The 27,712-nt window shown below is 43.8% G+C and overlaps 1 protein-coding gene across 1 annotated transcript; it reads left to right on the top strand.

The window, feature by feature from the left end:
• Positions 1-7,142: 7,142 nt before the first annotated feature.
• Positions 7,143-27,317, top strand: hsf2 (heat shock transcription factor 2). Its single transcript, XM_040160894.2, has 12 exons — positions 7,143-7,592; positions 7,964-8,072; positions 10,634-10,761; positions 11,100-11,224; positions 11,414-11,489; positions 15,831-15,892; positions 15,979-16,057; positions 16,203-16,336; positions 21,406-21,645; positions 22,602-22,704; positions 23,653-23,719; positions 25,741-27,317. Exons 1-12 carry the CDS (start codon positions 7,500-7,502, stop codon positions 26,058-26,060), a joined length of 1,536 nt encoding a protein of 511 aa, XP_040016828.1. The 5' UTR covers positions 7,143-7,499; the 3' UTR covers positions 26,061-27,317.
• The last annotated feature ends 395 nt before the right edge of the window (positions 27,318-27,712 follow it).

Here is a 27,712-nt window from a genome sequence, read left to right as displayed (position 1 = left end):
TAATGATACCCAAAACAAACTGATGGTCAGACCCATGTAACACATCTAAAAAACGCCATACCCATGGTGGAACCCAAACAAGACAATACTACAAACATCGCAATTTTATCCAGCGTACATGTGTGTGCATGTTGATTGGGGGGATCCTACTGCTGCTCAAGACAGTCGCCCATCGATTACAACTTTCCCTGTAGAGTCAAAGCGGTAAAAAATGTGTGAAGACTTTATCATCACATCTGTCAATGATAAACAATTATCTTTTTCGTTATGCGACTCTCTCTCCTGATTTAACTAGGCACTGGGAATTGTGTCCCTACGACCTGGATAAAGCTGGTCGCAGCCTCAGGGTAAGCAAACTTGAGATATGATTATATCGAGCAGCTCCCACTTTATGCTGACAACACAGTGAGCTGAAGGTCGTTGTATGAAAGGCTTCACTGTACTCTATCGTATATGCTGTCTGTGCCTCAGTGCATGTGTTGTGCCCCCCCCCCTGGAATAAGAGTCTTCCAGGTTAGGAATGACAACTTGTTGAAATCCACTTTCTCGGCATGTTGTTAAGCATCTCAATCATAAGCTTGCTCCCTTAGCTGGCACTCAGTCATCAAAACTTCAACGGATCTAGAAACCTTTTGTTTTAAATCTTAAATGATTGTGTGTGTTTTACCACATTTATAACCTTTTTTCTTTATTGTTATTAAGATGTTTTCTATTTTCAAACATCATGCAACATTACAGTGCAAAACATACATTCCGCCTCCATGTGCAGGTACAAAATCACAGAAAACAGAAAGGTAAACGTTAAACCAGCATTATCCCGGCTTTCTAGTTCAACCGAAGATGCCGACCATTAATGTGGAGGAAGCTAGGCCACCCTTCAGTGAATTAGTTCAGTTTGACTAGCATTAACTTGTATGAGGCTGTAACCGTCTTGCATATATGCAGAATTTTTCTAGTTCCAGTATTAAGGAAGCTTAATCAAGAGATAATCCAAAATGTGCTTTTCTAAGTAGAACAGATTTGCCCCCAACAAGACAAAAACGCACTCCGCAGTAATTGTTTAACTGTTCAATAGTTAAAATAGAGTTAAATAACATCTATCATTTTACATTGCATGAAATTGCTCTTACTATCCCATACTGGCAAACCCATACTCTGGACCCATACTCTGGACCAAACCACTTGTTCTTGTTAATTCACAAAGTGGAAATTTGAGTTGTGTATGTGCCAGTTTCACACCGGTTCAGGTTTATAAAACCGTCTTTTTCTTTACCCATGCTGTAGTTGCCATGCACAGATATTGGGAGGACAATAATGAGAAAGACTTGCTCAAATGTCGTCATTGGACATGAGTGTTCACACTAGCGAGTGGGTTGGACAGCTTGGACCATTCTCCGTTTTTTCGGGTTTGTGTTTGTATTTAATAGTGAGCTCCACTCTCACCATCTGCATACAGGACTGACCTCATTTCACACAGTGCTGATACCATAGCTGTGACTTCAGCTCTCACTAACGATATCCTGTCGGCCACCTGACCGAGCTCACTTTCAATTAGAAGATGAGACAATGCCACATTTGGTTCCATGTGCTTTTCCTCTGCTACTTTCACCCACGCATTTACACCCCCAAACCCATGCACACATACAAACACACACACATACATGCCAGTAAATAGACACAACAAAGACACATGAATACATTACCACATAAGAAGTCATAAGCCGTTATATAACCTTCACACCTCTGTGTCCAACAAATATAACTGATATCCTGTCCGGTAGATTAGCTCTGTCCAAAATGTCCAAAAATGTACCCGACTCACTGGTTGGGCACCTGGTTGTTAGACAAAAGTAACTGGGCTCTGTGTCTCCCGGGGCCTCACATCGTCAGAAAAGCACAAGAAAAAAACGAAATTAAAGTATACAATAACAAAGTGTGTTGCAGATGGCAAACAGGTTTTAAAGCAATCACATTAACATTTTATGGCTATGACTTTTGGTATTGTGTGCTATACTCTATCAGTTGTGTGGGAACAGGAAGAGTGAAAGATCAGCTGATGGTTAATAACACTTTATAAGTCATTCAGCCCTTCAGGCTGTAATCATGCTGTGCTCCAGGGGCATAGGGTTGTGGCTGAGTACTGGAGCTCAGTGGAAGTATCACCTGCTTTAAACTGAGTTTCGCAAAAGTTCAGACAAGCATTTGTCTGTCATACATCCCAGTGTCACCATCGCGGATCCACAGGGAGGGTGATCAAGAATAAATATTTTTCACCGATTTCGATAGGTTTCAATTAAAAGATGGTTAATGAATTCATATTTGATAGTTTTGTTGCATGAACTGCATGAACACTCCAAGGGACTGCACATGTTCACCATTTAATCATTTTTCTCGGATCTTAGATATTTCCAGTGTGTATAATGTAGATGCTTTTGAAATCCTAGCAGTAGAGGAGAGATTAAGAAATATACACAAAATGTGAGGGCTGATAGTCTTGTTGCTGCCAAGCATTGTTGCAAAAAGCTATCACCCTCATTAGGCCCCCCAGCTGGAGGAGAAGGAGATATCTGCGTTGTTGTGGCAACGAATTCAGCACCTGGTCTCAAATCTCATTGGTAAAACAATTGAAATAGCAATGATTTTGCCTTCCAGATAACAGCCGCATGTGGTCGAAGACAGTCGAAGCGCACACGCGCACACACACACACACACACACACACACACACGCATATGATATGTGAGCCGTGTCCTCTTCCGCTAATTTGTTTTCTATGGACTCAAATAACCTTTTCATTATTTCAACCTGTTGAGATTCTAGGAAGGACTCTCTGGTTTAAAGTGCTCCTTTGCAGGTAGTGTCAAATCATTTCCATCTCCAATCTCCAAATAAATACATTTCTTAATAATAATAATAACTTCTGCGAGAAGAGGAATGAAAGACAGAGACAAATTGGGTTTTAGAACATTTTGAAAAATAGCTTCCTGTTAGGGAATAGAGACAGAGATAAAGTCAAGGTGTGTTTGATTGTTACAATATAATACAGAGCTCTTAAAAATAACTACTTCTTTGGTGAGATCATTTATTTTCAGTTTGGTGTTTAGCGGGCGGGGGCAGTGAAATACAGCTTTAGTTTATGGAGAGTGGAATACCTATTGAGTTACACTTAATCAAACATTGTTTGAAAATGCAGTAAAATCCATGCTTTGGCAGTCTACAACGCTTAATACCCGCTTGGCAAACTCCGAGACATATTTACCCATTAGGCAAAAAAATAAATCTGCCGAGGTCAGCTGTAACGTCGCTCTTTTTTTTTTCTTTCTTGTTCTGGGTCTTTTTGCCTTGCTAGACTTCAATATTAATCAAGTAATGAGAGAGAACAACAACCATAAATCCAATGTTCTCCATCCAATGGAAAATGTCTGTTCTTTCCAACCACTCTGTGTTCCAAGTCCACAGTTCAGTACGCAGAATCTTACCTGCTCTGAAACCATTTGCTGTTGGTGCGGTGTCCTCTGGGGGCTGAGACCCACCGTGAGGCTCTGTAGGGGTTCTCCGCCATTTATTTTAACATGCTTGTTTTCTCCTGTTTTGTGGCTAGACAGGGAGCTAGACAGAGTATTGTTTCTGTTTATTTCGAGTAGGAAAGCTGAGCTTTTTTTCTAGTTAGTGGGGGGAGTTTTGTTTATTGTTTTGGCCTTTGAGACCCTGATGTCATTTGTTTATTAAACTGGAAACCGTTGAATAAAGATGTTGTAAGGTAGATGAAATCCAGCGTTCTGATTGGTTGAGAGTGAGACACGTGGTGTCAGCGATAACGTACAGTTGCTGTTCACATTGACCCGAGCGTTCCATATCACTGCGCACTCAACGTAATAGGTTAGATTTTGCACAACCGTTAGTTGACAATCGCCGAAAAAAGACCGGAAACAACACAAATGATCGGTTTGGGAAAATGCGAACAACCGGACAATTGAGGTGGCCGTCATGAGCGATGTGAATGAATGAGATGGTGCGAGATCTTGCAAGGAGACCCAATGCGGTTTACGTGCACGTACGGGAACTATTTTTCTCTAGGCTACTGAAATGTGACACACAACGTTTGGTGGCTGCAACTATTTTGTGCTGAAAGGAAGCAATTTACTTACTATTTATAATTTCACTGGTAACCGTATTATAAAAGCAATAAGGTACCTGAGGCAGTACTTTATCTTTAACAACACACCCGAATTGTTACATTATTGTACGATAACGCTTAATTATGCTATGGTCGATTCTCTCCTGTCTTGACCACAGCGAGTTACAACCATTTACCGAGACCGTCCAAGAGGCCTAACAGTCGTATTCCTTTTAAATACTCAACTTGATGTTTTACGGATGTAGTGTTGCGTGTGCTGACAAATCTTTTGTTTAACATTATTATATCAATTGCAATTCCATTAGAATTTAACTGTGCCATGTAAATGTAATGTAATTTTTACAAGATTGGGTTGCCATTTTTCTTTACAAAGGGAGATCAGAATGATGGCTAAACCTGCTTTATAAAGGGTAGTTTCTATTTCTATTTATTCTTTCAAGCATATTGCTGAAATGTTCCTAAAGGTTGGATCTACTATACTGTATATAGATAGATAGATACTTTATTGATCCCTCAAGAGGGAAATTTTGGTATCACAGCAGCATGTACAGGAAAGAAAATAGATTAAAAAGATACACATTATCCAATATGGATAGCAGTTTCTTCAGTGACCTCCCCTCCAACACCTTTATTCAAGCTGTCCTGTTTGCAGCCAATGATGGAGCCGGCCTTCTTAACAAGTTTGTTAAGTCTGTTGGTGTCACCGGCTCCAATGCTGCTGCTCCCCCAGCAGACCACGGCCAAGTACAAAGCACTGGCCACAACAGACTGATAGAACATCTCCAACATCTTGCTGCACACATGGAAGGATCGAAGCTTCCTCAGGAAAAAGAGTCGACTCATCCCCTTCCTGTAGACGGCGTTGATGTTGGTCTTCCAGTTCAATCTGTTGTCGATGGAGACACCCAGGTACTTGTAGTCCTCGACCATGATCACCTCCTCTCCCAGAACCCTCAGCGGTAGTGGAGCCATCGTCTTCCTCCCAAAGTTGACCACCATCTCTCTGGTCGTGGCCACGTTCAGGAGCAGGTGATTTCTGCCCGCCAACACCACAAAGTCCTCCACTACTGCCCTGTACTCTTCCTCCCGTCCATCCCTTATACACCCTACCACTGCAGAGTCATCAGAGAATTTGTATATATATATGTATGAATATAATATTTAAACTCTGCAGGAAGTATAATGTACTCTGCAGATGAAAGGGATACAACCCTGTTGGCACTGTAGTGTGATGACTATTTATATGGTGCAGAATGAAATGAATGTGTCACCTGGGTGGCTGTAATGTGCTCTGATTCCTGCTCCTCCATAATCTCCCCTGTGCTTGACGTTGCAGAATGTCCTAATTACAGCCATTTTAGAGGAGCAGGTGACATCTTTTGATGTAATATTATCCTCCAATCCAATTAGCCCAACACATGTCAACTCCACTTAGCAGTCATGGCCACCAGCCTGAAAGTTAGGCACAGAAAACATACTTGTCCTTTCAAAAGGAAAATTGCATGCATCTGCTGATGGACTACACTGCTCTAAACCACAAAATAAACTCTGTTAAAGTTTAATCTAATCGTAAAACAAGTTTTACTTATACAGTAGAAGGTAATTAATTTAAGGGTACATTTGATTTCTTGGTTCGGTGAAATTCTACGGACGGCGTGGAACCAAATAAAGGCTGATAGATATTTAAATGATTTAATCATGATACTGCTACAAAACGTTTAATGTGAAGCAGACAGAGGCAGTGTTGAGTTAAACGGAAACAGGCCAGAGAACAGGGATGGTTCTTATAAAAGGTTTAGTACTAAAAGCAGACGGGTTGTAAATAGCAGGGCTAAAGTCAGATGAGTTCATTTGTATTTACAGAAGACAGGCTGTATGTAACAATGAAGTAATAAACTTATTGGATGCATTGGTGCTGGCAGCAAGCTGGTTTGACAGCGGTAAGGTTTTGCAACATGCTAAGGAGTCCATCTAGTGGCCACATGATGACATGGCATTTATAGGTCTGACCTCCCACCCTCCTTTCAACCAGGTTTCGCAGGAAAGAAAACAAAAAGGTCTTGTGACCATTCCTGTGGTGTACTAAATAACTAGACGAGGCACGCGTTTAACTGTTTAATAAATAATGTCAGGATACAACACACGAGGTTCGGCATGAGGGCATTGTCCATCTTTTTACTTCCTCAGACATGCGCATAAAACCACTAACTAACAACGGCAAGTCTTGATGACAAACTTAATGGACATATTAAATAGTACTAAATACACCACAATTCCTAACCACTTTTCTGACTGGACTACTGTAATTCACTCTTCACTGGAATCACAGGATAGAATATCCTAGAAATACATCCAAAACAGCGCTGCCAGGATCCTGATGACAGTCTGTAAATATGAGCACATAAAACCTGTCCTACACTCACTACACTGGCTCCCTCTCTCTTTCTGGATTGACTACAAAGTTCTACTACTCACTAATGAATGCATAAATGGACATGCGCCTCCCTATCTGCAAGAACTACTTACACCCCAAACTTCCATCGCACCCTCAGATCTGCAAGCAGCTCGCTCCTCTGGGTCCCCAACAACAAGCTCCGCACCACAGGTGACCGGGCCTTCTGCTCGGCAGCGCCACGCAAATGGATCAGTCTCTCTGACCACCTGTGACGGTCACTGGACTAAAACTGGCCTGAAAACCTACTTATTTAGGAAGGCGTTTTTACTTCTCGAAATTTTCGCTTAAATCTTAAATTTCCTTTCCCCCTATGTTTTTACTAGCCTTTACTTTATTTTAAATATGTTCTACCTATGTTTTGCTAGCTCTGTGTGCGTTATAAATGAAAATGTATAATTATTCTTCTTATTATTATTCCTTGACCTCTGTGGAGAACGTCACAGGGTCAAGGAAAGACGCTTAGGACAATTCCTGAGGAGTGAGGAAAAGACAACCGCCGTGTTTAGGGAATCCAACCCCACTTTCACTAAGCTACGTAATTCTGATGCGACGGGAGACACAGTGTGCAGCGGCGAAACTACAATTTCTCCGAAGATGGACTACAAAGAAGCATCATCAATGTTCATGTGTTGTTACAGTTGAGTCTTGCAGACGACATAAGACAACCAGGTTCAAAGTATTACTATTGCTAATATATATGTATGTATATATATGTATATATACATGTGTGTATATGTGTATATACATACATACAAGTAAAACACACGTGACAAGTGTTGCGGAGGTGTCTGTTTTCGACCAATCCGCGCTCGTTCACTGAACCGGAAGTTGTAAGCAATAACATTTTGTCAAAGCAACAGGCTCAAGCAGCGTTTCAACAGAACCGTTTGAGTCGTTGGATTCACGAAATGAAGCACAACTCGAACGTGCCGGCCTTCCTCACCAAGCTGTGGACGCTCGTCGAGGACGCCGACACCAATGAGTTTATTTGCTGGAGCCAGGTAACGCCAACGTAGCAGCTGCTTTTTTTTAGCTAACGTTGGTTAGCATTCCAGCTCTGGAAGCTAACACCAAGCAGAGCACCAATGTTAAATAGGCAGTGGGATTAGCTGGAAGGCAAAGCTGTAAATGTAGCATTTCCTCCGCTAATAACTGTTGAGGTAATACGGCCAGTTAGCTGGTTTCTATCGGCAAGCTTTAGCTCGAGCTAACTGTCAGACTAATAATCAGTTCTTTTTAACTGTGTAACGGCAGCTTGCATGATGGTCATGATGGTCAGGGGGTCATGCCAGCATCTGGTCCCCCAGGATTTGTCGCCGTAAAGCGATGTGTGCTGTTTTGTGATTGTCACGGGGGTGTTGGTTGTTTCCAGGAGGGCAACAGTTTCCTTGTGTTGGATGAGCAGCACTTCGCCAAGGAGATCCTTCCCAAGTTCTTCAAGCACAACAACATGGCCAGTTTCATCAGGCAGCTGAACATGTGTAAGACCGCTTTAATCAACTTGTTGTGGTTTGTGATACATCTAGTTCAGGGGTCCCCAAACTTTTTCCAGTGAGGGCCACATAACTTTTCCCTTCTCTGATGGGGGGCCAGGGTCAGTTTCTAACAGAAAAAGTGTGACATTCGCAGGGGTCCCTAAATGTAATAATTTATTGTTTTCCAGAAAACATGCTGACACTCCAGCGCACCACACATATCCAAATATTAATAACCCTTTCTGAGATCAAATAACCCTCTCTGGGTTCTTCACAGAAAGAAAGTTATGCTGTGCCATGCACAATCCTAGATAAAAGGTAAACTTCACTTGTCACAGCAGAATCTCAAATGTCTCTCAAAGTTCTTGTGTTCTTTGTAGGTTCCATAGGCTAGCCCAGTAGACACCACTGTAGGCTCCCTCTCATCAACTTCCCTCTGAAAAGCACAAAGCAAGCAGGCTAAGAAACCAAACTAAGTGATACAGCACAATGCATTTCAATACCAGTATGGTTGTGGAGATGGATTTTTATCCCAATAGATTTTATTAGGATTACATTTGTTGATACACAGAATGACTGATATAAGTCAGAAAAGTGAGCTTACCTATGTACTGTGTGTTCATCAGTGTGAACTGTGGGCCTGCATCTGGCTGGAGAGAAGTTGAATGTCCGGTTCCATTCTAGTCACAGCCAGTCTCAAACACTGATGCAAATGTTCATCTGTCAATCTTGATCTTGTTGGAGTTTTCAGGAATGCGTGAAAAGGTTTGCTCGCAGATATACGTGCTGCCAAAAAGTGTGGACATCTTCATTGCGTGTTGTTTTATGTTAGGGTAGGTGTCATTTGGGAGGGCGGCATAGAAGTCAATGAGACTGTTGGGCTTGAATGCGTCTTTCAGAACATCACAGTTCTGTAACTCGGCCAGCTCAAACTGATACGAAGGCTGGGCTTCATCGATGTCGGCAACATGATTACTTTTTTGTTCAGTTGAAAGAAAAGGCTGTTTGTCTCGTCTGTCAAGAGACGGTGGCGGTATTCAAAGAGTACAACCTGCGCCGACATTATGAATCCCGCCACAAAGACTCCTCGCACATCTCAAAGTTTGTGTTAACTCCACGGATAAAAATAAGAAGCTCCGCGGTGTCCTGCACGTCCGTGCTCTCATCCAGTGCTAATGAAAAAAACTGAAAATCTTTAGTCTTCTGCTGCAGCTGGGCATACACATTACCCAACTGAACAAAAAAGTAATCATGTGTCCACTGCGGGTTAAATACCCTGCATTCTGAATCAATTGTTCTCTTACCACACCGTTTTGCCATTATTGTGGAAGTTGCATTCCACAGAGAAAGTTGAGAACAAGCGTGTGTCTCGTTTATTTTTCACAACGGATGAAAAAACAAGATGGCGCAGCCCTGTAATCTCCCCATCAACGGGCTCTACGTCATCAACAACAACAGAACATTTAAAGGGACCGCGATCCGTCGAGCAGTCGTAATTACTTGTATGACACAACCATTTTACCATAACCATTAGCCTTTTTTCCGTCTCTGTATTGTTCAGGGGGCCGTATGCGGCCCGCGGGCCGTAGTTTGGGGACCCCTGATCTAGTTGCTAGTGATTGCTTTGCAGTGGTTTCTGCTGAACCAGAAAACGAACCAGGTAGTCATTGCCACTAGTATATTCCATGTAGTTCTTTCAATTGGTCAGTTATTTGTCTATGCTATAGTAGAAAATGGAGGAAAATGTGTTTCAACAGTCCAAGTTGATGTGGCCCAATAACTTATTTAACCCAACTGACGGTCCGTACCAAAAGATGATCTTTCTTACAAACGTGTAAGTCAAAGCAAGGCGCCACACCTTAACACGACTTGGATATTCGTATTCGTACGAACACAAATGATTTTAAACTGACTGAATAATGACAATCATGATGCAAGATCACTGATGAGATGCACATATTTCACAGTATGGAACAAATCAATCCAATAAATAGCATTTTTGTTAGATAGCACTAGACAAAAAATAGTGTAATTGATTTGTCTTTTTGACATACACATCCAGGTCCATGGTGCAACATATTTGACGTAACAATAATTTACAACTCGAACGTAATTAACGTCAATCATGCACGCCATGAAACCATGTTTCACTTGACGCGGCGCGTCGTCGCTACCAGACGCCATAGTTTACTGACTTCGAACCCGTTGCATCGCAAGTTGCGTTGCTGTGTCGCTGGCAGGCTCGTGGGGAGGGGCGAGCTGCACTCATGTGATTGGTTGAAAATGAGGGCGACATCTGATTCTCAAAAAAGCTCAATGTGAAGCAATGCGCACACAAATGCAGTGCTATCCGCAAATATAAATTTTAATTTATTTATGTGCGCATTGAAATGTATTTGTAAATCCTTCTGTGGGCATATATTTGTGAATTGTTTTGTGCGCATCGAATTCATTTGTGAGTCGTTCATGTGCATTTGCAATTATTCAGACGTATCTGACCCCATAGATAGCCCATACAAACTGGCTCAGGTTTTATATCTGTTAAATCTGTTTATTTTTTTGCGCAGACGGATTCCGTAAAGTGATGCACATTGACACAGGCATCGTGAAACAAGAGAAAGACGGCCCGGTGGAGTTTCAGCACCCCTACTTCAAACATGGACAGGACAACCTATTGGAGAACATCAAGAGGAAGGTGGAGACATCTCTGTGTATTCTGCATGCTCACGTACACTGAGGTTGAACATGGGAGAACGCAGACAGACCAGACACTAGTCAAAACCGCCGTCATCTCTCTTTGCATTTCATAAACAAAGTTAGGACTGAGAAAAGATGCATTTTCAATTATAATCATTTTGTCATTAAGTAAATTTTGTTCTGAGATTTTTTTCTACATTAAGACCACCGTATCTGGTTCCTTTTCTCATTTGCTGGCTGGTGTCGTGTTTTGTGCAATATTCCTTCCATTACTGTCTGGCCTCCAGGGTTAGGATATTGCAAAGACAAGATTTAATTGCAATTACGGTCCGTCAGGTTTCCAACACTCGACCAGAGGACAACAAGATTCGACAGGAAGACCTGTCCCAGATCCTGGCAACTGTTCACAGTGTTCACAGCAAACAGGAGAACATCGACGCCAGGCTAGGAACACTCAAGAGGTGAACTTAAAGCTCCTAATTTACAGCTTCAACATTACTGCCAATAATTGGAAAAACACCCTTTTGAAGAACTAATCAGACGTCCTGTTTTATCTCCCACCATTTTCATTCTAAATTAAGCTACAGGAACTCAAGAGGAGACAGCGTTAGAGTTGCTTACCAGTCTGTCAACTTTTTTTTTTTTTTCAGGGAAAATGAAGCTCTGTGGAGGGAGATCTCCGACCTGCGACAGATTCATGCCCACCAACAGCAACTCATTAAAAAGGTGAGCACAACACCCAGCCATTGTATTAACAGCTTAAAGTGTCCTGGTCCCACATAAAAAAAGACTGTTACACCCGGAAAGTTTAGCTAGCTGGAGCCAGTCGTGCCAACCCCATATTTTGCTTTAAATCAACGGGGACAGATCCCACATGGACTGATACGTGAGCAGGAAGCACTTGACGGGAAGAAATAAGAAAACGATAAGAGAACACCGTACACACACGGATAACTGGCCGTACTAGGCAAAGTTAACATCGCCACCCACTGCACGACGGACACTCGCTGGCACTGTGTGTATATATTATCCATCCATCCATCCATTTTTAACTGCTTATCCGGGGTCGAGTCGCGGGGGCAACAGCTCCAGCAGGGCATCCAAAACTTCCCTTTCCCGGGCCACATCTACCAGCTCTGGCTGGGGGATCCCAAGGCGTTCCCAGGCCAGTGCAGAGATATAATCTCTCCACCTAGTCCTGGGTCTCCCCTTCCCCTTCCCCGGGGCCTCTTCCCAGCTGGCCGTGCCTGGAACATCTCCCTAGGGAGGCGTCCAGGGGCCATCCTCACCAGATGCCCAAACCACCTCAACTGGCTCCTTTCGACGCAAAGGAGCAGCGGCTCTACTCCGAGCTCCTCGCGAATGGCTGAGCTTCTCACCATATCCCTAAGGGAGACGCCAGCCACTCTCCTGAGGAAACCCATTTCGGCCGCTTGTACCCGTGACCTAGTTCTTTTGGTCATGACCCATCCTTCATGACCAGAGGTGAGGGTAGCAACCAAGATTGACCGGTAGATCGAGAGCTTTGCCTTCCGGCTCAGCTCTCTTTTCGTCACAACGGTGCCGTAAAGCGAGTGCAATACCGCCCCTGCTGCTCCGATTCCCTTCACTTGGGGTAAGGACACATTCCCTACCTGGAGTAGGCAATCCATCGGTTTCCTGCTGAGAACCATGGCCTCAGATTTAGAGGTGCTAATCCTCATCCCGACCGCTTCACACTCGACTGCGAAACACTCCAGTGAGAGTTGGAGGTCACGGACAGAAGATGCCATCAGGACCACATCATCTGCAAAAAGCAGCGAAGAGATCCGCATCCCCCCGAACTGTAGACCCTCCTCCCCCAGACTACGCCTCGATATCCTGTCCATGAACACCACAAACAAGATTGGTGACAAGGCGCAGCCCTGGCAAAGGCCAACCCCCACCGGAAATGCCTTCGACTTACTGCCGAGCACCCGAACGCAGCTCTCGATTTGAGGTAAGGACACATTCCCTACGCTTTGGGCGTAGAAGGATTGGATGGCCCCAAGCAAGGACACCCTCACCACGTACTCCCGCAGCACCTCCCACAGTTGCTCTCGGGGGACCCGGTTATACGCCTTCTCCAAGTCCACAAAACACATGTAGACTGGATGAGCATACTCCCAAGCCCCCTCTATGATCCTGGAAAGAGTGAAGAGCTGGTCCGTTGTTCCACGACCAGAACGAAAACCGCATTGTTCCTCTGCAATCCTTGGTTCGACTATCGGCCGAACCCTCCTTTCCAGCACCTTAGAGTAGACTTTACCCGGGAGGCTGAGTAGTGTGATACCCCTGTAATTGGCACACACTCTCTGGTCCCCCTTTTTGAAGAGGGGTACGAAAGTCCTTCTCCATAGTTACCCCGAACTCCTCCCATACTCGCTGCTTTGCCTCCATCACGGCAGAGGCTGCTGCCCTTCAAGCCTGTCGGTACACTGCAACTTCCTCCGGAGTCCCAACAGATATCATAACCCGGAAGGCCTCCTTCTTCAGTCGGACGGCTTCCCTGACCACCGGTGTCCACCACGTGGTTTTGAATATACACCACTCTGGTTCAATGTCCCCTACCTCCACAGGAATGTGAGAGAAGCTCCGCCGGAGGTGTGAGTTAAAAATCTTTGGACCGGGGCCTCCTCCAGACGTTCCCAGTTCACCCTTACTACACGCTTGGGTTTACTGGGTCTGTCCCAAGTCTTCCCCCATCCTCTGACCCAGCTCACAACCAGATGGTGATCAGTTGACAGCTCTGCCCCTCTCTTTACCCGAGTGTCCATAACATGCGGCCTCAGATCAGACGATACGATTACAAAATCGATCATTGATCTTTGGCCTAGGGTGCTCTGGTACCACGTACACTTATGAACATCTTTATGTTCGAACATGGTGTTTGTTATGGACAATCCGTGGCTAGCACAGAAGTCCAGTAACAAACACCCGCTCGGGTTCAGATCAGGGAGGCCATTCCTCCCAATCACGCTTCTCCAGTTATCTCCATCGTCGCCCACGTGCGCATTGAAGTCTCCCAGTAGGACTATGGAGTCCCCTACTGGAGCCCCATGCAGGACTCCATTCAGGGTCTCCAAAAAGGCTGAATACTCTGAGCTGCTGTTTGATGCATATGAACAGACAACAGTCAAAGTTTTCCCCCCCACCACCCGAAGACGTAGGGAGGCGACCCTTTTGTCCACCGGGGTAAACTCCAATGTAGCAGCAGGGACTTATGAGTACCCCCACACCCGCCTGGCGCCTCACACCATGGGCCACTCCGGAGTAGAATAGAGTCCATCCCCTATCCAGGAGTGTGGTTCCAGAGCCGAGGCTGTGCATAGAGGTAAGCCCCACCAGATCCAACTGATAACGCTCCACCTCCCGCCCAAGCTCCGGCTACTTTCCCCCCCCCCCCCCCCCCCCAGAGAGGTTACGTTCCACGTCCCCAGAGCCAGCATCTGCCGCCCAGGTCTGTTCCGTCTAGACCCCCCACTGTCCCTGCCACCCTTTTAGCAGCGCACCCGACCCCACCGGTTTCCTCCACAGGTGGTGAGCCCATGGGGAGTAGAGTCTTGGGCTGCCGCGTCACTCCTTCCGGCTGTGCCCGGCCGAGCTCTGCGGTAAACCCGGCCACCAGACGCCCGCTGTCGAGCCCCCCATCTGGGCCTGGCTCCAAATGGGGGCCCCGGGCTTCCTCCGGGCCGGATAACTCCTTTCCTCTTCCGTTTTTTCATAAGGTCTTTTTGAACCATTCTTAGTCTGGCCCCTCGCCTGAGACCACTTTGCCAAGGGTAACCCTACCAGGAGCACAAGGCTCCCGGCGACAACACAGCCCTCAGGGTCATAGGGACACACAAACCTCTCCACCACGATAAGGTGACGGTTCCCAGAGAGGGAATATATCATATATATATATATATAATATATATACACACACACACACTATGGCTGTCAAAATTGCTCAAAAAGGACGTTCGAATATTCGCTTAAAAAAAACACATATATTGGAATATCTGGTTGCACATTAGACACGTTAATCACAGGACAAATTAATACGAGATACAACTACTTGTATAGGTAATTTATTTAAGTTTAAACATATTCAACAACATATTACCTACACAAAAATATGTAAACGAACTAATGACCGCAGAATTCTCGCTTCTCTCTCATGAAGCACGTAGCGGTTTAAATGAACGACAACAATAAACAAAGTGCTGATCAAGAGTTTTGTGCAAGCAAGGTCGCGATTCTTGTCCCAAATAAGTCAGGCTTCATTCAGTGATTCAACTGAAAGCTTTACAGTACCGACATTGAACGCTCCGAGCGAGCTGCAGTGTTAATTTTGGCAGCTATTTTTGATTTAGTTTTATGCATTTTCGTCGAAAGATTTAGTTATTTTAATTTTAGCGACTAATCTTAATTTTAGTCACATTTAATAGCCATCTTGTAGCAGTTCTATCAAAAGCCTCCACCTGTCATGTGTGTTTACGCCTCTATGTTGCTTAGTAACGAGCGTACGGTGGCCCAGACGGTTTAACACCGTCTTCTCACGATGTGGCGTGCGAAGTATAGTTGAAATGCGTGAGGCTTCAGAACCTGCAATGAGTTTATTATGTTAGGCGTGTTTGGAGAAGCATGTTTAGAGAAGCCTGTAACGGACCGCTACAGGAAAAGCTGCCTACCGTCACCATAGATTGGAGCAGGTCCAACAGCCCCGAGCTGTTAAACGGGTCTTCACCTGCACGCACATCTGTCTCAAGAGCCACAAGAACCACCGATGCAACCGAACGTTCTGGGTTCGTGGATGATGTAATCATGACACGTTAATGACCGCTGTTAATCAATATAGAGAGATATAGAATTACAAAGTGGCCAGTTAGAGAGATACTGCTTTTCTCGCCACAGCCGAATTCCTCTCGGATTTGGTGGGTCGGTGGGTGCTGATGTTATTTGATTCATGCAATATAGTCAGTAGTCAGGCGTGCGCCCACCCAAAAATTGTTTGCATCTGAGTGGCAAATCCAGTTTTCTGTTGACTGACTCTTGTCTTTTCAGCTTATCCACTTCATCGTCACATTGGTTCAGAACAACCGCATCCTGAATTTAAAACGCAAAATGTGAGTTCAGGCTGATATGATCGCTCATATAATACAAACCCTTGCATGTTTGAGCTTTAATTGTTGTTTTGTTGTCCTTTTGACAGGCCAGTTCTTATGAACAGTAATGGAAAGAAGCCCAAATATATTCATCAGATCTACGATGACAAAGTGTGCGAGGAGCAGGTCAGTAAACCGCAGTATTCAGTGACATAAACGGGGAAGAGTTTGATCTAGTGCACTCCTGAAGCGACTTCTCATGCCCAGATATATAAATCCTTTCAAAGAGCTGATCTTGAATATGCAACGTGGGTCACTGTGTCCCCTTCAGATGTCTGTCAACAGTCTGAGCGGCTCGAAAGGCTCCAAGGTATCGGATGATGTCATCATCTGTGACCTGACGGAGAGTGACGGCGAGGTGGTGGCGGAAGTTGCAGACGAGTTACCCAGAGCCCACGAGCAAGGGTGAGACTGTTCATCTTTTGACTCCTCACATGACACGCACACCGTCTTCTGCTTTCTGACTGCCAATGACATGAGGAGGGTGAACTAGTAACTAGAAGCTGCTTTCTAGGATATCGGGAGTTGTTAAAAAGGGCTTTGGTGACTAGAGAAACCTTAAAGTTCAGTTCAACACCTAGGCAGTCCTTTTATACAGGTATATTAAAGCTAAAGGTACATTCCATGCGCTATTCGATAAACCTATTTATTCAACAATTTGCCGACAAAATTCTAATGCTACGTTCACAATTTACAGTGACGATCTCATCACTGTTAAAATGTCGTGCCGCAGCGTCACGCTATTTTCTCGCAAAAGATACAATATTTCAACTTTTGCGTTTGCTGCGTTTGCTGCATTTGGCAATTTGGCGCGACTTTGCCCGAAATAGCAGCGACTTTGTCGCAAACTCAATGTGAGATACGTGGCGCTAAATTGCAGATTGGCAACCCTCCAGCTTCATTGCATCTATGCATAGACTTTGTATTTAGTCCGGTGGCTCAAAATGCTGGCCATGCATTCGGTGTGAACGTACCATTAGTCAGTGCAACTAACGAGTGCAGTTCAGGTCTGTGTCCGATCACAGTACCATCAGAAGTCACTCCAGTCAGTGGGATGCTTGTGACTGAACACTGCCTGTGAGTGCCTTGTAGTTCGGCTCGTAAGCACAGCCAGTCTGAGGCAGTCTGTGAGGTTCTGTCAGTTAGCCGACTCCTGTACTTAGATTTTGTGATTTTCATCTGTGAAAATGCCATTTCACAGAGGTTCGTTGAGCCAAAGTAGGCAGAGAAAACTTCTCTCTGATGACAAGTTCCCAAAAGTCACGGTCCCTTGACTCGGCCTTCAGTTCTATGTTATTTTGCATGTCAGCCATCTCCATGTCCACTCCATCTGGCAAAGCAAATGCTTCCTGGAATTTGGCGGCAACCTCCTCTGTGTCAATATGTAGGAAGGGGTTGGAAACAAATGCAGCAATGTCCTCCATGACGTCTAATTCCCCAAAATGTTGTGCTGCACACAGTACTGCTCAGGGTGAGAGTCATAATCATCTTTGATGGACTTTGACATTTTCTCCAGGTTATTAAAGTGTGTCAGCCTCCCTTTCTGAAGGAATGTGTGGTCCAGACACCGAGTTTGGCCTTGAATGCATTCACTGCGCGTATCATGTGGGGCAGGTGCCAATCTTTTCCCTGGAGCTCGTTGTTAGAAGTTCAGTTTTGCCGATTCTGTCAGAAACCCCAGGTCCAGTAGCATTGTTCCTCGTGCTCCTTGTTCCTTTTTGAAAGAAACACCTTTCTCAGGCAGCAGGTCAACAAACCTCTGCAGCACTTTGTCGCCACTCAACCACCGGACATCAGCTTTCAGAAGCAGGTCTCCATACGTGGAATCCAACTCATCCAATAAAGCCTTGAATAAGCGATGCTGAAGTGCTTTTGCTTGAATCGAGTTTACTGCTTTGACCACCAGTGTTGTTACGTGAGAAAAGTAGTGAGAAAAATAACTTTTCCAGCCACGGCTTGCTGATGAATCACACAGTGATTCAATTCATTTCAATTCAATTCATTTTATTTAGTATAGCCCAAAATCACAAATTTGCCTCAGAGTGCTTCACAGTCTGTACACATGCAGCATCCTCCGCCCCGAAACAGTGAGATTTCATGAAGTCGGGGAAATCCGGATCATTACGGGACAGTGCAATAAAACCAGCGTGTGCACGGCACATTGCCGGGGCCCCGTCAGTAGTGATTGCCACCAGTTTATGAATGGGAATGTTATTTCCACGGACCTCACCTCTCGTTCTCTGCTTTAAATGGAGAAGTGTGAGGAAGTCCTGCAAAGCAATTCCAACAAACACAACAAGCTGACCAGTGTTCATTGCATCCAGCGATTCCTCAAACTGCAGTGAAAAATGGCAAGTCCTTCAACACCTGTTCTACGTCCTCCGACAGTAACTCAACCCTTCGTGTCACTGTTGCAGGACCAAGCAGTACAGCGCGGCATGCGGTGGTTAGTGTGGTGCCGCTCCAAATTCCACTTAAAACAGTGCCTGCGACTGGTGGCACAATACACACACACAAAAATAAATTCCTCCTTTCCTTCCTTCTAGTTCGAAATGGTAGGTGTTCGCCTTCTTTCGCATAGTCTCCGGCATGCTTGCTAACTGCTAGCTTTAGCAGTGGAGAAAACATTTCAGAAGACACTGCAGAAAATGTTCGACATGTGTTTATGAATTTATATTTGTTTTATTTTGGAGATCGACCAGGAAAGTCTCCGTGAACGACCAGTCGATCACAATCAACGGGTTGGCGACCACTGCAGTAAGCAATTTCATTAGCCACAACTGTTGGTAAATTCAATTTATTTTAATATAGTTGACTATGGTTTTCTACAATTTACTTGAACTAGATTTATAATCCTTTCAAGTGTAAATGACCACTGTAAACACTCAAATCAAGACTACATAAAATGTAAATGTGCAGTCACCAAATATTCAGCTCTGTGTGTAAAGCTCCTTTTGTATGAAAAAATCTGCAACTGATCAAGACAAAGACGTAAAGAGTAGCTCATTGCATATAACTGGGTCTGAGGTGTAAAGCTCTGCCGACTTTATGAGGACGACTTTGTTGTCTTCATCTGTTTAGTCGCAATGCGTTTGACATGGCCATTTGAAATCTCCTTTTTATTGTTTAAACTTTGAATTGCTACAACTACAAAAGAGACCCTCTTAACCTTCCACTGCCCTCTGTCCTACAATCGGTGCAATACATAATTTTCTTGACTAGATCATGACTCTGCCATTCTCGACTGGACCTCCACTTTTCATTGGACTTCTTTTTCGTTGTCTCCGCTACATTTTCGTGTTTTCTTACACCTGGTATGTGCCACCACACCACCACCTCGCCTTGCACTGAGCAGGTCTCCTCAAATTTCATCCAAGGGCTCCACCTGGCACGTGTGCTTGCGCATCTAGGTTGCTTGGTAATGAGCGTACGGTGGCCGAGAGGGAAAAACGATACGTGCACGATACAACGTTAGCAAGACAACCTGATTGGTGGTGCCTTTTCATGGTGTGGCGTGGGAACTGGTTGAAATGCATGTGTGTCACGGTCAATATTTGAGGCCTGTGAACCCTGCAAAGACTTTATTATTAATGTCGTAGAGGAATCTATTGTGTTTCATAGAATTATTATTATTTTCTCTATGGAATTTCCCCTTTTTGAGGGCATTATCATATTCACAAAGTTGTTAAATTTGGCATGCATATCAGAACTGGTGAAACTTTTGGCCAGTTTTTCCCCCTGATGTCCGATCGAAATTTGGCACACATGTGCTCTTGGACATGCTCTACAAAAAAGTCAACCATGCTTTGCAAATGCGCCTAACTAGATTTTCCGCCATTCAGATTTTTGTGAAAAACACATTTCTCCTAAATGCAATGTCCAATTGTCACGGAATTTTCTGTGGATCATTATTGGGTCTATGCCCCGCTGATCCATCGATACCGTATTGTTTTGAGAAGATATGGGCTAATGAATTTTGCAAGGGGTGTGGCTTAATCTGTCAAGACATATCACTTCCAAATGACTCATCAAAATTGTAACCTCTGTGAACATTGAACCACTGAACACACCCAAATTTTTTGAGAATATTTGAAGAATAGGGGGCGCTGCAATTAATGGTTGAAAATCTGCCCCTTTGGCCTATTTTCATGATTGTAAAAGAGTAAAAGACCAAACTCCTCCCCGGGATTAAACCCGATTCTTTTCAAATTCGCGCAGTGTGATCTTGAGGACCTTAGCTCTAAAAATGCCGGAAGAAATTCCAAACTATGTGTGTAGGGAGCATTTTCAAAAAAACACCATTTGCCATGAAAATTGAAGTTGTTTTAACTCGACCATAATCTGCTCCATATTTCTCATATGGCATGAACTTCTCACCCTGTAGACATACATGAGATCCTTTTTTAACCTTAGTCATAGCGCCACCTGGAGAGAACAGGAAGATGAATTTCCTCTTTTTTTTACACCCTGCTCCTCATAGGTTATGCTCCTTAAAGGTTAATCTGATCCCTCTCAAAATGTCTTTGCGGAGAGGTAAGACCTTGATAATGCTTCACTGTGAATATTATAAGAATATTATAAGAGTCCGATAATCGGTGGTGAGATGGTGCATCGGCAAAGTTGATCCTTCGCCAAGAACAACTAAACCGTTGTAACTCTACTGGACATCATCGGATTCTTTCCAATTTACACATGTTTGATGAGACTCTGGGCCTGAAGAGATGTAAAGTTTAATCAAGTCATAGCGCCACCTACTGGTAACAAGAAGTCAAATTTTCTAGTATCCAGTAAAAATCGAAGGTGGCATTTTGAGAGGCTTTAATTTGTGAAATGGTACATCAGAATGTCCTGGTTATCACCGAGTGACACCTTGGGGATGTGTAGTATCAATCTGAATAGGAATTATTATGTAACTATTGATAGATACCATTCTCCTCGCAAATTAATCAGATCCCTCTTAAATTTTGTCAGAAAAGACCTCAGACCTTAATAATGTTTACGATGAAGTTTGCAGATATTCGAATATATTTGAATATCTGGTTGCGCATTAGACACGTCAATAACAGGACAAATTAATACGACGCATAACTACTTGTATAGGTAATTTATTTAAGTTTAAACCGATTTAACAACTTATTACCTACACAAAGTTAAGTAAATGAACTAATAGCCAAGACCACAGACCTCTCGCTCGCACACACGCACTCTATTTCAGTCGCTCGCTCGCTCTCTCTCGCACTGTCGCACTCTCTGCATAGCGGTTTAAATGAACGACCACAATAAACAAATAAACAAAATATTTGAATATTGAATATTTGTTGACGTAGAATTCCACTCAACAAAGTAGCTAGTGAGAGAGGCTGCTTTTGGCAGGTGGCGCTGTGTACTAAATGAAAATGTCCATTACTTTAAGGAAGTTGACTTTAAAGACATTGCCAGTAGCCTTTCTTCTCAATGAAAACGTCCTCCTTCAGCGACATGGACATCGTAGAAGTGGAGCTGGACAGCTGTGCGTTGCTAACGGCTGAGTCGGAGGGGAGCGCCTCGGCCACAGATGACTTCAGACACGCGGAGGCCGGTGGATCAGCAGACGACAGCAGCGCCCTGCAGCTCAACAAAGCATCTGGTCCGAGTCTGGAGGACCCCCTCAAGATAATGGACTCCATACTGAATGAAAACGGGGCAATATCGCAGAATATCAACCTGCTGGGCAAGTAAGTGCCAACAATCATAATTCTTTCACAAAAGTGTAAATGTGTCAGCCCGGCGATTGAGGGTTCTGGGGGGTTCTGGGGTTAAAGAAGTCTTATTTTCTTCTTCTGTTTAGCTTTACAGCAGCTGGCTATAGCTAAATTTTGCATTTCCAAAGTATGCTGGAGAGCGCTGGGTCTCCTGCACGAGTATGGAGCCAAATCCAGGTCAAAAGTTTTGTTCATTTGAGAAACAAATGTGAACTTGAAAAAAAATACAACAATGTATTCAAAATATAAATAAGTGGATGAAAAATATTTTCTGGTTGAATATAGTTTTGACTTTTTTTTAAATAAAATATATTTTTTTAATCTTGACTTATATATATATTTTTCCATCCAATCATATTTTTCGGTTGCAGAAGAGGATTCAGATTCAAAACTTACATCTTCACTTTCAGATCTTTTCTTTCACATTCAGGCTTTTGACCCTGATGTGGTGTAGGGTGCGGGGCATCCGCTGGGAGGGGCCTGTAATTAGCGGGCTTAGTCGCCAGCGGTTTATACCCAAAATAATAATTAAAAAAAGATAAGCGCACCCTTAACATATAGATATTCACATGTTAATGAAGAAATGTGGACGGTACCCAAAAACCTTATCGTCATGGTGTGAGCGTGTGAAGGCTTTATGGTTCCCATCTGATATACTGAGGCCAATTCCTTCATTTCCATTTTGCACTCATTTTATAATGTGGCTGTTTTTTTAATATGTATGAAGGTCCCTGAGGCCAACAACGACAGTGCTAATATGTTTTTTCACCGTTATTCTGTAACAAACTAGTAACCAGCATAGAATAAAGAATGTCCATTTATACAACAGCCAGGACGGTCTTGTGGGGACGCTACTTTGAAGTATTCTACGTGTTTAAGAAGAGCAGTTTTGGGCTGTTGGTGGAACATGGTATTTTGTGTGTTGTCAGGATGGAGCTGATGGACTATCTGGACAGTATCGACTGCAGTCTTGAGGACTTCCAGGCCGTGCTTTATGGAAAACAATTTGGCTTGGACTTTGATGCCTTCGAGGTAAAATGAATGAGACTTAAAAAAACGTTTTAATGTCCCCTGACTGTTCATCCATAACGGCCAATTATAACATGAGAGCAGTTAGAACATGCAAGGGCGCTACAGTAATGGTTAAATACACTAAATGCATGCATGAGCTCATGTGGGAAAGCAAAATGTACCTACAAGATTGGTGAGACATAATCCTCACATTGGTCTAATCATTTAGCTGAGACGTTTATACAAAGCGCCTTACAATAACTGCATTCAATCAAGAGGGTACAGAACCAGAACAACAACCATGTACAAATTCTTTGAAAAAGCCAAAGTGCTATAGGTAACTGCCATTGTGGCATTGCCGTGTGCTAATAAAGTGCTAACTATTGGTTTTGTCGGTAGAGATGTTCACAGTCTGCATCGCAAGTTTTCCACCGTCCTGATGTCATTGGTGAGGTAATTTCCCCATTTAGGAGCCAGGACAGCAGGCAGTCGGGATGTTTTTCAGTGTTAGGCTCTTTGTGAGGGAGCAACAAACAGATGCCGAGCCAGCGGGTAGGGACGTAAGCTTTGACCAGATTCTGGATGTAGACAGGACCTGATCTGTTGGCCGCCTGGTACGCAAGTACCAGTGTTTTGAAAAAGACGCAGGCAGCCACTGCTAACTTGGTAACCAATTTATTGGTTTATTTGGTTAAGGACAATGCACATTAATAAGAAGTTCCTGTAAATGGGCCAAACGCTTCCAAGAGGCTATTTTTCATCTGTGGTCCCTAAAGCTCTGGGTTCCCTCCGTTTGTTCTTGATCCATACAGCCGTTGAAGACGGATGGAAGGGTTTCAGTGACCAATAACTCATTGTACATAACGCCGGGTGAATATTGTTGATGGATCTATACTTTAATCCACCTATTTAGTGCCAAAGCTGGCTTCTCCTCTCCATCATTCCTTCTCGGTGACTTTTGTTTCGCAGGAGGGCGTGTCTTCCAAAGAGTTCACGACCCAGCCAAACAGAGGGAGGGCGGATGAAGCCAACACTGGTGAGTGAGCGCTGGAAACTTGCACCTCGCAATCCTGCTGCGTCTTACCCGGCTTCCCATTCAAAACAGTGGGGCATGAAAGAGGGTGTACGCCATTTCTTAAACTCAACGGAATAAATGTGCGCCCCTGAAACCTGAAATCTGAGTATCTGACACACTTTTGGTGACGAGACAGAACCAAACTATCGTATACTCATTAGGCCTGTCACAATATGTGATAAAAGGACATATCGCACACACTCTGAAATCACGCACAATAATTGTTGGTGCTGCGATATTAATTTTACATATAAATGAACGTCACCAACATTTAAGTTGATCCTCTGTCCCTTTTCCTTGTGGAAAGGGGGCGGGGCTCAGGCAGTGCGCACACAGACACAGAGCGACACCGACCGGTGAAGAGAAGCAGTGAACCCAACTACGCTAAAATCTCACCCAACACAACAACCATCCGCTCGTCTTTAACCAGAACTACTGTCTGCTCCGCCGTCCTGCGTTAAACCTCCCCGACTGCTGCGGCGCCTTTCCGCTAGACACATTTTCTCAAACACGACGATGCTTCGCCCGTTCGCCGTGTCCCTTGCACTTATTATTTTTTGTTTTTATATAGGATATCTTTTTTCACATTCCGATTCACCCTAATGAACCCTAATTTCTAACTATTCTGACAAACAAAACGTTCTTTAACTTAATTTTATAAATGTACATGTTTGAAAGCGCGTACTTTTATTACTATGCTATTATATTGTCATTATGTTATCAGATCAAGTGGTCTGAAAATTGCAATAATATCGCATATCGCAATCAATGTTGATATCGTGACAGCCCTACTACTCATCACAAACAAATATATGAATGCTTCACCTCGTTCCAAACGTTAGAGCCTTGGCTACGATATTCACTCATCTGTTTGAAAATACTCCAAATACAACTTATAACAAGTATTACAAGAGTTTTAAAATATCCTATGCAAATTAGTCCAGAAATTGTGCACTCTGTGATGCAAAAGTTGAACAATCGTTCGAAGCTAAATGCTATCACAGAAAACCACACGGCAAACAGCCAGCTGCGATCGCAGTTTCTCTCAGACAAACCAAATCGAGAATACAAAAATCACTAAGCCATTGAAGCATATGAATTATAAATATCCCCTGCCTTTGATGTTTTTAAGAAAATTCTGATTTGGAATGACGTTGGTGGTCCACTTTTACAGCCAATCCTCACTCAAACGTAATTTTACCCTCTACTGGCTTCTGAGTGGCTAAGGAATAGCCATAGCCGTGTGAGTTTAGTCCTATCCATTGGGATCAGATGATTCATAAAACTATGGTAGATGGTTTGTACTTTTCTAGTCTTCCGACCACTCAAAGCGCTTTAGCACTTTCGTCAGCGTTTACACCCTGATGTTTCCTTGTATGTTTGACATATTTTGGCAATATATGTTTAACTAACTAACATTCACACACTGTAGTCACAGCTACAGGAGCAATGCTGTCTTGCCCAAGGACACATGGACGTGCAGGTTAGTCGGGCCTGGAATCTAACCGCCATCCCTCTGATTGGCGGACGGCCGTGCTCCCCACTCACCCACAGTCGCCCCCGGGAACCCGAGATAGACAAAAATCATGGTTGTGACTCTCCAGTATCTCGGCCACGAGGCCTTCACCTAAGCCTCCTCCAGAGTAGTTTATCCTCAATCAACGTGAAACGTTACATGTGTACTGTCCACTCACGGCGCTATCATGTAGATGAGGTTTTAGCCTGGTATCTCCATGTTTATAGGATTTATAAGCCCGTTTCTGATATTTAAGGAAATTTACCATTTTTACAATTATGTTTTGTCGGTGTTAAAATGGATTTATTTCTTCACCAGAAAAATATGAAGTCAGTTTTACACATCATAGCACTCACACAGGTTTGCCTTTGTCTATAAACATATTTATACAAAGTCAACTTCACAGTCAAGGGGGCGGGGTGGAGGGTAACACTTTATTTACACTCCTCTGGTGTCGTGTCTTCAGATAAGCAGTTGATCCAGTACACCTCCTGCCCCCTGCTGTCCATCCTCGATGGCTGCATGACCCACCAAGAGCTGGACCCGGGTCCCAGCACCTCCTCCGCCCGCCTCCAGGCCCCTCCCAGCCCTGACGCGTGTGTGGAGGCTGAGCCACCGACAGAACTGCTGGACGCTGGCCTTGAGTTGAAGCAGCCAGCCCGCAGCTCCCTGATCCGCCTGGAGCCTCTGACCGAGGCAGAGGCCACAGCCGAGACGCTCTTCTACCTGTGCGAACTGAGTCCCGCGGGAGCGGAGGGCGACGCGGCCGCGCTGGACAGAGTGTGAGAAGGGATGTGGCGTCATGGACAGTGCTGCCATGGAGTGTTGATATTCCCCTTGCCTCTGTTGGGGGGGGGGCACGTTGAGAATCAAAGACGGAAACACCAGGTTGAAGAATCGATGTAGCGACTCCCATGTACGCATTTTTACATTTAAGGCTTTGGCATTTATGATAACAATTGAGGGACAAAAATAAGGCACATTCTCATCAAATGTAGGGTTCTAAGTTTGTAAAACTAATATAATTACAAGTTCTGCGTGGGAAAATTCACCCACTTTGCATCGATATTAATCAAACTGCTCATAGGAACATCTGTACGTATTGGCAACTTCAGCCAGCTTCATGAAAGTACATAAACTAAAAAAATTTAATTTGATAACTTTTTTTGTTGTAGTTGGTCAATAAATATTTTGACTCTAAATAGGGGAAAAAGAATTGCCTAAACACGTTGCCTTTTTATCCATCAGCCTTTGCATAGAGGTAAAGTCTGCATGAACACACGAGGGGGCAAATGGGTATTTGTGACTTAATGTTTTCCTAAATGCAAAGCTCTCAAATGTATAAATGATGCAGCGTAACGAGCACTCAAACTCACCTGGATTCATATTTAGTCTCCTCTTCATCTTCACCTTCACTGACCAACCTGTAAGAACACCTTTTGTTTGTACTTTGAGAAATGTATTTATTTTAATATGTGTTTTAGCTTTTGCTACGTTTCTGTCCAGAAAGCTGGGACACTGTCAATGTAGGCTCGTGTTCAACCCGGGCTCATTTATGAGACCTGGGACAAACTAAAACCCTGTTAAAGAGCTTCAAAACCGTGACTACGAGATGCTGCCGTCCAGTAAGAAAACATTCGGGACCAATTGATGTCTCGCCCCATTTTTTGGTGTTCCATGTAGCAATTCTCAGCATACTTAAACAGTAATAAGGAGACCTGTTAGTCCCACTTCTCAAGGATTACACATCAGCCAGAAACATGGATTCAGCACATTTTGTTACAATGCGTCATTTGTGAACCCCAAAGCTCCCTCTTCAGAAACCGAGGGAGTGGTGTGTACTTTAGTCTAATCTGTAAATGAACTTCAGTGCACTTCTGTGGTGAAAAGAAAGTGCCCCTGTCTTTGGGTTGCTTCACACTTTACATGTCAGATACTGGTTATTTTAATCACCAACGTCTCGTGACTTCTCTGTGACAGGAACACTTCCCACGAGTGGTTTGTCATTGTCGCAGTTAGACAATAAAAGCAAATGCTACAGTGTTCATTTGTCGTTTATTGTATTGTCAACAACTGATTTACACTCAGCTGGCAGATTGCTACATAACATAGATTTAGCTTGGACTTCAAGCTCTGCTTTCATTTGGAATCTAACCACACCTGTATTAAGTTACACGCCACCAAATATCCACCTATTTCCAAATTCAGAAAGTCGGAAAGTATTCAGCGGTTCACTTTTTCCACAATGGATTTAATTCTCTAATGGCTCGGAGTTGCTTCAATCGGGATACCATACAATATTTCTTTGGTATACCTGAAATCATCTTCCTCATTGTTACTTGATGATTCTTTGTGTGTAGGGAAGTCACAATGCGTAAACCCCTCAAGTATAGATATGTCCTCTGATACCAATGTGTTAATTCAGTTTAAATCATTTT

This window comes from Gasterosteus aculeatus, chromosome 18, assembly GCF_964276395.1.
Source record: "Gasterosteus aculeatus chromosome 18, fGasAcu3.hap1.1, whole genome shotgun sequence".
Taxonomy (NCBI): Eukaryota; Metazoa; Chordata; class Actinopteri; order Perciformes; family Gasterosteidae; genus Gasterosteus; species Gasterosteus aculeatus.
This window is presented reverse-complemented; position numbering and strand designations above follow the sequence as displayed.